The sequence below is a fragment of the Colius striatus genome, chromosome 8, assembly GCF_028858725.1.
Source record: "Colius striatus isolate bColStr4 chromosome 8, bColStr4.1.hap1, whole genome shotgun sequence".
Taxonomy (NCBI): domain Eukaryota; kingdom Metazoa; phylum Chordata; class Aves; order Coliiformes; family Coliidae; genus Colius; species Colius striatus.
The window spans coordinates 37,806,800-37,817,500 of NC_084766.1; the positions used below are offsets into that span (position 1 = coordinate 37,806,800).

At 45.4% G+C, this 10,701-nt stretch overlaps 1 protein-coding gene across 10 annotated transcripts in view; it reads right to left on the reverse strand.

Moving 5' to 3' along the window:
• Nucleotides 1-1,330: 1,330 nt before the first annotated feature.
• EBF3 (EBF transcription factor 3) overlaps nucleotides 1,331-10,701 on the reverse strand; it is a 118,468-nt gene continuing 109,097 nt past the window's right edge. For 5 of the 10 annotated variants that reach the window (XM_062000885.1, XM_062000882.1, XM_062000881.1 and 2 more), the window contains 5 exons: nucleotides 10,060-10,125; nucleotides 9,212-9,389; nucleotides 7,827-8,012; nucleotides 7,186-7,383; nucleotides 1,331-1,362 (listed from right to left, as the gene is read on the reverse strand). In XM_062000885.1, the coding sequence (XP_061856869.1) occupies nucleotides 1,331-1,362; nucleotides 7,186-7,383; nucleotides 7,827-8,012; nucleotides 9,212-9,389; nucleotides 10,060-10,125 (660 nt within the window). Of the gene's footprint in view, nucleotides 1,363-7,185; nucleotides 7,384-7,826; nucleotides 8,016-9,211; nucleotides 9,390-10,059; nucleotides 10,126-10,701 lie in introns of all 10 variants that reach the window. The other 5 variants (XM_062000884.1, XM_062000883.1, XM_062000887.1 and 2 more) reach the window with 3 other exon arrangements.

Here is a 10,701-nt window from a genome sequence, read left to right on the forward strand (position 1 = left end):
GGGGAAAAAACAAAAACCCTCCAAAAAAAAGGGAAAACAAACAAACAAACAAAAGATGAAAAGCAATATACAAAATTTCCAAGATAAATACAATATTTATAGTTGATCTGTTACAAAATAAATTCCCTTAGTGACGGCAGGTGTTTATGTGAAAGAAAGTGTTGCAATGAGTAAGACTCTTTTACTCCTTACAGGCTCCATAAGGAATAAAATTTGCTTTTCTAAATATTTAAAGTGGATCTGAAAAAAATTCAAGACAAGTGTATAAATATTTAGCTACAACTTTGGCAAAATCACAAAAGTCTACAATTTTATAACCACATACAAAACACATTAGGGAAGAAGGATCTAGAAGTCAAAAGGACAATTTTTCTGGTACAAGAAACATAGACTTCACAGTAGCCTAAGAATGCAATAGTATACAGTGCTAGCAAAAGTTGAAAAAATGTTGCAGATCACACTTGCTCAACAGGAAGCTCTAGCAGTGGAAGTATATTGTTTTTTTTTCTTTTACCAACAGACAGTAGCAATTATTTTCTCTTTTTTGTTTGTTTTTTTTTCTCTGTCAGTGTGCTTGTTGAAGGCAAGAGAATTCAATATCAAAGTTACAATTTCTAACTACAATAAGTTACAAAGGTTCCATTTCATTAAGATGAAGTTAAGCAATGACCAACCCTCCCTCTCCCGCCCCGTTCCCCGGTTTGTTGTGTGTTTCTAATCATATATTCATCCTTCTTTTTTTTTTTTTTGTGTTTTTCCTTTTTTTTTTCCAGTTGGATGGCTCCTCACCTCCTTGGCCCCCTTTTGTTCCACCACAAAAAAATATTTCACATTATAGAGATACACAACCATTGTGAATCTAGTGATGAGTACAGAAAAACGTTCGGAGGCGTTTCCCATCAGTGTTTCATGATGACCGAAAAAGGCAAAAAAAAAAGAAATGGTGCATCCACAAAGTTTCTCCCAACACATAGCAAGTACTAGACATAGCCAAGACGTAATCAGAAACTTTATACAAAATAGGCGTCGCTTTCTCCTTAATTCTTCAGGACTGAGAAATGTGAAAATATGAGAAAAATTCAGTCAATAAAATGGAATTGTTCATGAAGAAGGAGGTTGTTTGCATGTAGATTCTTAATAGTTTAAATAAAATCTTTAAACAAAGTCTCTTTTTTGTTTGTTTTTTTGTTTTGTGTGTTTTGTAGCATTTCGATTTGTTGCTGATTCTGTGTGAAGATACTGTTTCCATCAGCATGTCTTAATATACTAAACTTGTCCCCTAAGCCCATCCTCTGAAGCTTGGTGCTACGGTAGGTAAACAAAAGTGACTTTACATTGGCGGGACTACAAGCCCAGACATAGCTAAAAGAGAAAGAGAAGAGAAATCGGCCGTTATTGTCACGCTCACGTCAGGGACATCGCTTCAAAGCACCCGCGGCGCTGGGCACCGGGCGGGTGCTGGCCCGGACTCCTCCAGACCACACGCTCCCAGCCTCGGCTTTGCCCCACGAAACGCTCCCCAAGGGCCTCCCGTAGCCAGAGGAGACCCTGAGCTCCGGATGCTGGTGCTCAAAGCCTCCCGACTCCCGCGCAGCGCGGGTCAGGGCCAGCACGGCCCCTCCTGGACCAGCCAGGCATCCCCAGGGACATGCCCACAGCAGGAACCCCACCAACCACCGCTTCACACCCACATCCCGCAGAAAACCTCCCTTTCCGCGACCAGCCCTCCTGAGAAGAGCGGGGCCGAGTGAGCCGGGAGCTCTCTCGGACCACAGCCGAGTGCCCTACACCTGCACTCAACTCTGGAGACCAAGCACCGCAGAAAGACACGAGGCCAACACCCCACACCAGCCTTCTCCTTTTTTAAACAGATAAAGACTGAGATGCCAACAATTTTACGGCCACAAGTTGTGCCAGGGGAGGTTTAGATGGGAGATTGGGTAGAACTGTTTCCCTGAGAGGGGTGTCAGCCCCTGTGCCAGGCTGCCCAGGGAGCTGGGGGAGTCCCTAGCCCTGGAGGGATCCCAAAGCTGAGGTGCTGAAGGCCAGCGGTTAGTGGTGGGCTGGGCAGGGTGAGGGGAGGGCTTGGACTCGGTGGGCTTAAAGGGCTTTTCCAACCAAAATGACTCTATGTACCTTTATCCTAGTTAACCCTTTGGTAGAATCGTAATTTAGACAGCCTTTAATTTTAGTGTTGTTTAATTTTTGCCATGATATTTCTCATTAATTTATGTACAACAGATATTAATACATTTGTTCGTGTAGTGATGTGAACTTCAATTTCTCAGTTCATTAATTTCAACACTATTAATTCCTCTCAGGGCCGCTGTTGCAGCGTTCTGCTTTGGAAGAGCTGTGGGATGACCACGTCCCACGGGTACCACCACACTCCTCCAGCAGCCAGCAGCGTGGGCTGCACCCACCAGCGCTGCTCCAGGGGCACAACAAGCGAGCTGGGAACGGGTTAGTTGGGAACATGTTAGTTTTCCAACTCTGCTACTTTTTGTACCCCAATTATCAAATAGGTCAAAATTGAGCGTTGTGGTTCCGCGTGCTGCACCGTGCCACATTCCGCCAGCACACCAAGCAAAGTGGGACAGTCCAGGGCTGAACTGGACATTCTCCTCCAAAGAGCAACTCAGCAGGAAAAAAAAAACCCAAATGCCCAGACTTCTCTTACAGAGATTGTGTGCACAAACACCTCAACAAACAGCTCTTGGTTATTTGGCACTAACACCCTGCACGTCTTCATCACACCTTCATCATAATCTCACGTCTGGCTTCTGCTGTGGGACAATTTAGGTTGCCTGCTGCCTGCTTTTCTGGGGATAACAACAGCAAACAAAAGTCTGATTTCCTTAATTTCAGTGATTTGGGCGTTTCTGTTGAATTCTATCAGCGGCACAATGGGAGGGGGGCGCAAAGTCGCTGCTCCAGGCATCTATTTCACTATTGACTTCAGCAGCAACGTTTGACAACTCTGCATTTCCACGCTGGGTTTCCTGCCGTGCAAACTGACACCAGAAGCCCTCCTAAAGAAAAATGGGGTGGCTAGTTTTTTAATAACGATTTTAACAGTTTCATCCAGGGGAAGGGCAGAAAATTAGGCAGGGTGCAATTTTAGAAGAATATCGAGAGCCCTCATGCTCTGAATTACAGTCATAAAGCTGAACCACAGAGCAATATCTTTCACAATCTATAAAAAGCAAATTACAATTGAAAACCAAATTTTGAACACTTATTGTACTTCCAGCACTTTCTCACCACAAAAAACCAAAGTGGTTTGTACCTCAAATGCTCATTTTTTTAAACAGGTAAAAGGCCTCTGCCCTAAGGAGCCCCTACGCTGGCATCCTGCTCTTAAGTATGAGAGGAGGACAACTCCACGTTAGCTCTGGCTGGCACTGCCTGCACTCTGGCCTTTCTGAGACTACTCCAGATTGTCCTCTTTATTCTTTTTCTTTTCTCCTTAACCTCTCTCTTGGATGTCTTTAGAGAAAAAAAGGCTCTAGACCTCTCTGTGTTCACTCTTGGGCAGTACACCCTAAAAACTTAAGCCCTTTGGGGGCACGATTGCTAGCATCAAGATCTTGCTTCTAGTGTGGTGAGCTGAGGTGGTCCTGATGCTTAGGGTAATGTTACTGCAAGCCAGAAGTCAGAGCAGCTCTACCTCTGCTTTACACCACATGAGGAGACCAAACAGTCCATCCAGCTCTGCTTTCTCACCATCTCAAGTGTGCCACACATGGACCAGCCCTTACAGTGGTTCACACAGCAAGGATCGGGGTAATTAACCCTCAGACCCCTGTAAAGGGCCTGCCCGTGTCTGGAGGGCTGTTACACTCGGGGTTCTGCCACGCTCTCACCTGCCTCTGCACCCTGCTAACAAACCTTCTTAGGACAAACTGGGCTGCCCAGCCCATGGTGCTGGTGCACAGCACCTCGCCGGAGCAGCGCCAGACAGCGTCCCTGAGAACTATTCATCTGGCTGTTACCTCAGAACAGAGCTTTGATGGGGAAAGGTAACACAGCTAGCTATGAGAGAGAGCATTACCTGCTCTGTGATTAAAATAGCACGTCATCCCTTCTCACCCAGACTCATAAACTGCAGGGTTTAACACTGTTTAACAACAGTGACCACGACCTCTTACTTCTGTCTTGCCTTGCCTAAACGTATGTGACCATTCCGGATGGGGCAGAGTCCTCAGCTGCCACTCAGCTCCTGCACACCTCACTGTACAGTGGAGCTCTGTACCTGCAGACCCCTGAAAGACTTGAGCTGTGTTGGACCGCAGCTCTGGAATCCCACATTTGAATTTGATGTAGAAAATGTGCTGACGGGAAAACTCTCAAGCTGCGTGTGCAGAGTTCAGAAAGCAACTAATTTAACTTTAAAGGAGGCCTGATGTCAACAAATTGCTAAGAAAATAGGAAAAAGGAAGCAGAACCCCCCCTAAATAACTGTACATGTAAAATGCAGTGTAAATAAGTATCTCCTGCACTGCTGCCTTTTCTTTACAATGCCCCACGAAGGAAGCAGAGGACAAATCCATCCCTGTCTCACCACTCAGTTCTGGCTGCAGTTCAACTCGAGGCACTGGCTGAGATCTCTGAGGACAGCTGGGTGAAAGTGCTGTCAACGTGAAGCCTCTCCTGAGTTCAGTCTGAACTAACTCAATAGCTTTGGTTGGGAAAAATGATGGTGCCTCTCTGCTGTGGTGGTAAAGGAACCCCCCAAGGATACGTCAGATGCAATTTGCTTTTCTCCTCATCCCAAGGGGACCCGAATCCGTGTATTTTGCTTTTTCACGAGGGTACCCTAGCTCTTTGTATCAATGATTCACATTTTTGTCAGAACCCTGGAACTCGGTGCTCTCAATACCAGGCGAGAAAGAAATTTTGTCTATCTCTCTGGGTCGTTTTGCTCAACACAAAATGATTCCGTTTGGCTGCCTCAGCTGAGGAAAACATGACCATTTCTGTTCAGCACTCCTGTTCATTCTCAGTCTGGCTGCTGAACCAAACCCCAAAGTTTCTGCAAGTCCCCAGACCTGGACACCTTTGTGTTTCAGAATTTGAGTGCTCAGGGGGGTAGGGACAGCCTGGTGAGGCAGCAGTGCAGGTCATGGGGGCACCTAACCCAGGGGATGCTGGGCTTCATTAGGGACGCACCCTCAGATCAGGGGCTGAAGGGATCCTTGGGCCTTCACGGGGCTGCCCAGGCCCAGAGGCAGCTCAGTCCAGCAGGGTCAGCCTTGGCCCAAGAGCTGACTACCTCAGCTGTTTAACAAAACCAGTACTGGTTGTTTCAAAGTCGCCTCCTAGGTGCTTGTCCAATAAGCATTTTGTACCACAGGCATTTAGCCTGCCCAGTTGTTCTGAAAACCCCACCTTGCACTAACCTGGACCTTTTAAGCACCTGAAACCTTGAATATCTGATGGGAAGCCCTTCATTTTTATACAAAAATCACAGAACTTGAGATCATTTTAACTTAGCTCTTCAAATAGTTTTATCTTCCAGAGTAAATCAATATCAACAAGTGAACGAGAATACACAGATGTAGGAATACCTGCTACAGAACAGCTGCCTCAGACCTCAGCCATGTGTTACCATGTTATTTTTGCTTTTTCATCACTTAAATTCTATTTCATTTCAGTATTTACTTTTTATACTAGTGACTTGTTATAAAAAGAGGAAAGCAGGACACTGGGTTATTTGATGAACGGATCATCTTTTCTAAGAATATTGCTTATACCTGGTATAGTTTTGTACTGCCAGTAACACAGCAAAGCTTCTGCTGAAGACATATGCAAGGACAGAAATTGTTCGTCTAATTACCCTTTTCCTTATCGTTCATCCTACAATAAGATTTGTGTGGCTGGATCCTCAGCCCTTCATTGTCCTGAGCACATAATAAGCTCTCAGTCGCTCCTCTAGGCCAAGAAGTTAACCACGAGCTACAGGGACGTCCGTTCGGAGCTCCTGGACTCAAGCGGCCCAGGTTTTTGGTGGACAGGCAGTGCTGTGGGATTACATCTCTCCAAAGTGCCTTAAACTAGACAGCACAAAATGCAGGTGTCCAGAATCAGTTTGGCAAATCAAAATATCTGTCTTTATCTGTTTGCCTGTGAGTGCTCATCAAATTGTGGCTATCACGGTCATACCAAGAATAAGCAATACTGCTCTACCTACGGCTTAACCAAGAAAGCCAAGAGGAGCGACGGCCTCCGGGGTGGGAGCGTCTGCAACCCCTCCTGCTTTCCAAGGAACTCGAAGTGCTTCAATTTACTGCACTGTGCAACGAGGCTCATGATTTGTAAAACAGAGGCAAACAAACCTGTTCAACGATTCTAATGCTTCTGACAATATTATCTTCTAAATGTTAAAATATGCCATAAAAAGGAAGACTTCTTTGTTCATATTTTTATTCTTCCACCAAACGTACACTGTATCGTCATTCCTCCTGCCCCACTCCCAGCAGGTGACCATGGGAATTCTGCAACTGATTCATAAAGCGTTCATTACACTGCCCACACGAAATCACACAGAGTCAGAACAAATGCAGAAGCTTAAAATTGCCCGCCTTAATTCAAACACTTAGTCTCTGGTTCAAGGGAAGGAACCATCCTACCACCGCAGCAAGAGGGGGAGCCGGGGCCATCGGAGCATGCAAACCCACTGCACGAGCAGCTGGCGAGTCCGAGGGAAGGGGACTTCACTGAGCAGGGGCTTAACCTGATTTACACTCGTCTGGCATCTTTTCAAGTAACCACCGAATCCTCTTTAGAAGGAGAAAATGACCCCACGTTGTGCTGGGATGCTACTGGTCTGGAACACCCTCGGAGAGGTGCTGAGAAATAAACGCCAAGAGTACCGGGAACCGCGGCGGAGCGCTCGGGGAGACGGCCTCGCTTTAGGATTTAAGGCACGAACTCCTCCGAGGAAATGCCATAAAAACAACCGGGGTTTCCTCTAACGGAAGCATTAAAAATGAACCAAGGTATGCTTAAAATCTCAGCACCCCGCTCATGCCACCCTGCTCCTTCTCTTGCTGTCGCATCGCTACGAGAGCAGCGGACTCCTAAAAATGCAGCGAGGTACCTTTCCCCAAAACGAGCAATCAGGGCTTGAGTGTATGCACCAAGAAAAGCAACACGCAGAGAACCGAGAGAGATCAGGCTCACCTTGAAGTCCATTTCCATTTGCACTGGTGCAAGATGGTGGAGGAGAGGCTTGGGGCCTGACAACAGGAGCGAAGGCGCTCTTTTGTTTCACTGCAGAGATGACATTGGCAGGTGAGAATGAGAAAATGCCGTGTGTACTGCTACAGTTTGAAGGGAGGGTGACCGAAGAGGCTGCCATGGTAGGGCTTGACGGCACTACTGCAATAAAGCAAAAATAATCAGGACTCAGATTGAGGGTTTCACGGCAAACATGGAAAAAGAGAGTGATAGGGCCTTGCCTCTTAAAATATATATATATAGATATATATATAAAAAATATATATAAAAGAAAGAAAAATGAAATGCCTTGGCTCGGCCACTCTCTGGATAACAGGCAAACTCTTTTGTGTTGGACTTTTGTTACGAATTGCGCAGTCCAATTCTTTATTCGGTTGGTTGTGGTTTGTTTTTTTTCTCTATCTGAGATCGTATTATGGCACAAACAGATCAATTCATCGTATTCATTTTTACGTCCAGCCTCCAGAGTCACCCCTCCTTTTATCCAGTAGCTCACGATAGAGGAAATCAAAACAATGCAAGTATTTGATTCTGTAGTAAATATGAATCTATATGATGATGTGTTACCAAAAATAGACACTTACTGCCATAAGGAGAGTTAGCTGAGGAGCCATTAAGAAATCCAGGGGAACCTGGTACACCTAGATTGGGCATGCCGGCATTGCCATATCCATTCATGCTATTGCTGACTGTGTTGTAATTGGACTGCTGAGGAGTACTGCTGGGAACATATCCTCGCGGGGAAACACTGCTTGTGTTGCGACTGTAACCTACTGTGTTAGAAACCCCCCCACCCCAAAAAGATAATGTTATTTTATAATATAGACTTAGGGCTGGGGGGTTTCCTCATGCAGCATATATTACACAGTTTTAATTGATTGCACAGCTTTGCTCTAAGTTGTCTCTCACTGCCCTATCAACTCTCGCAGTTTGAGATAACCTTATCACGCCAACCCTACTTAAATCATCTGCGAGCACTCTATGTTGTCTCTCCTCTTAGCACAGACAGCCAACAAAAGCTCTCTTCGATCCAGCTGTGGCAGGTGCCTTCACGTTTGTCTTTAGGAGCAATTATCAACAGGCTCGAGTCCCGCTTTGTAGCAACACACTGCGTGAACTTTCGGCCTCTCCAGACCTTCAAATGCCAGAGCTGACAAGAAAAAACTTTTTTTTGTTGCGGTGATTTACTTTAAAAGGCTGTTTTGGGGTCTTCATTTTATGACTGGTATTTGTTTACGCTAACAACAGGCTCGTACTTTCGCAAGGTGTAGCCATTGATGAAAGCTAATTCAAGACCAAGTACAGAATTTTATAAGGCTTATTAGCTTGGAAGCGCATTAAAAGACAATCTTTTCAGAAGAGGAAACATAGCAGGATCAGGATTTTCAACAACAATTTGTTCCTATCTGAGCAATCAATTTAATAATTACTTTGCAAGCAAAAAATATGGGTTTGAACATATCTAATAATCCCGTCTCACTCCTGTCATTAGTATCAAAATTAATTTTAAATGCAATATGCTGCATGCATTTTCAATTACAATAGGTAAATTAAATCAACTATTACTTTTATTAGTAACATATATGTCACACATGCCTAGGAACAGAGTACTTTAAAAAACCACAGACGTCAAATTAGATTTATCTGTGTAAATATTCCAAAACCAGGTGGAGACACCTAGACATAATTATGTTACAGAAAGCAGACACGTTGCGTATTTACTGTGGATAATAAAGAGCTTTTCTAGGCTTTGCCAATTTCTTTTTTGTTTTTCCGCTGGAGGTGCCTCACGACAACAGCCAACGAAAGAACGGGAAGAATTAAATGTCACGAGAAAGTTAAAGACGGGGGTTTCGTTACACGGTGAGACACATGGCCAGGGGCAGGAAAAGAGGCGGAAAGGCAGCGGTGACGCCAGCTCGTGTGAACGGGCACTGGCCGAAGGACCGGCTCCTGAAACCCCACGTACCTTGGTCGTTGGCTTGCGATGTTTCGGAGACATTAACGGCGAGCTGGCTGCTGAAGGAGTTCACTCCCATCATGCCAGTGTGGGCAGGAGTGTTGGCTAGAGTGGGGATCTGGTTGTGGTTGCGTGGCACGCTGTATAACGCTTCAGCAATGTCAGCTGCTCGTTTCAGGATTATTTCCTACAAAGACATAAAGCAAGCACTGACAACCGAGACACCGGCGCCCGCGCGGGCTCCCAGCGGCGGGGACGCGAAGACGCGCAGAGGGGATCTGTGTCAAATTACAGTAAGGGTGGGGATGGATGTTGCTGCTCGCTTCAAATGCACCTTCTGCTTCCCTTCCTCCGTGCCAGAGCACTGTGCAATTTCACAGTGAGTGCGAAGAAACGAAGAAATTAACCGAAAATTAAGGTTTTGCGCCGTAGGTCACGTGAAAATTGTCACACGCACACACCCTCCTCACTCGTCCAAGGCTGCAGATGCATTTGCAGCAGTCTGCACAACGCAGGACGTTTTATCCGCTCTGTTTAGCAGATTTCTTTAGGACTTCCCATTAGTCACTGTATATTTTGGACCCAGTTCAAGGTTATTCTCTTGCCTTAATGATTGCTTATGCTTTTGGCACCTTACACTTAATTGTCGTTTCTGATAGGCAAACTAGTGGCGAGAAGAGAATGGGAAGCCGAAGCGTTTCCCTGAGAGCATTGCATCACATCAGAGTGCCCTCAAGGTGGCTGGCAAAGCCAGGCTCTGTACCAAGAGAGCGTGCTGATGCTCTGCCAGATTTGCAAATAGCAGGTATTGATTTACACGTGTAGGCGTGTAAACAAAGACCGCGCGAGTGACCTACCTGGTTGTTATGGGGCATCCCATATAGGGCTTCAACAAGGTCTGCTGCTCTCTTAAGTAATACTTCCTAAGGGGAGAAACAAACAAGACTGCATTACATTTCACTCAGTGCAGCCATGGGGATAAGAAGGAAAGAGGAGTGCAAGAATGTTGGCAGTCTGCTGTGGCACCTAGAACTGTGGGGGAAAGGATGGAGCGGGTGAAACACACCAGAAGCTATCCCGATGCTCTGGCTATATTTAGTGGGTGGATTACAAAGATAGGAAGGCATTTTGTTTTGGAGGAAAATACCGTTTGCGGTTTGAAGTTAAAGTTAGATACGAGCCTAAAAATAATATTGCATCTCACATCCAGCTGTTCAGTTATGATTGACTGGGAAAGGTGTTTGCTGCTGCAGCGTTGTAGCTCTCGTGCTGAATTAGTGAAATCAGTGCTTGAGGTTTAATGATGTAGTCTTATGGGTATTAAACAAACAAACACATGGTAGAGATATGAAAGGCACAGGCATCACATTTGGCTGTTAATTCCTAGCACTTTAGTGGTGAAGAACAATAAGTAATTTTCCATATCTTAATTAAACTGGCAGAGTCCTTAAAGACAACATCTCACCCCTAATTCATGCCCCAAATTTGCAAGTGAGTTC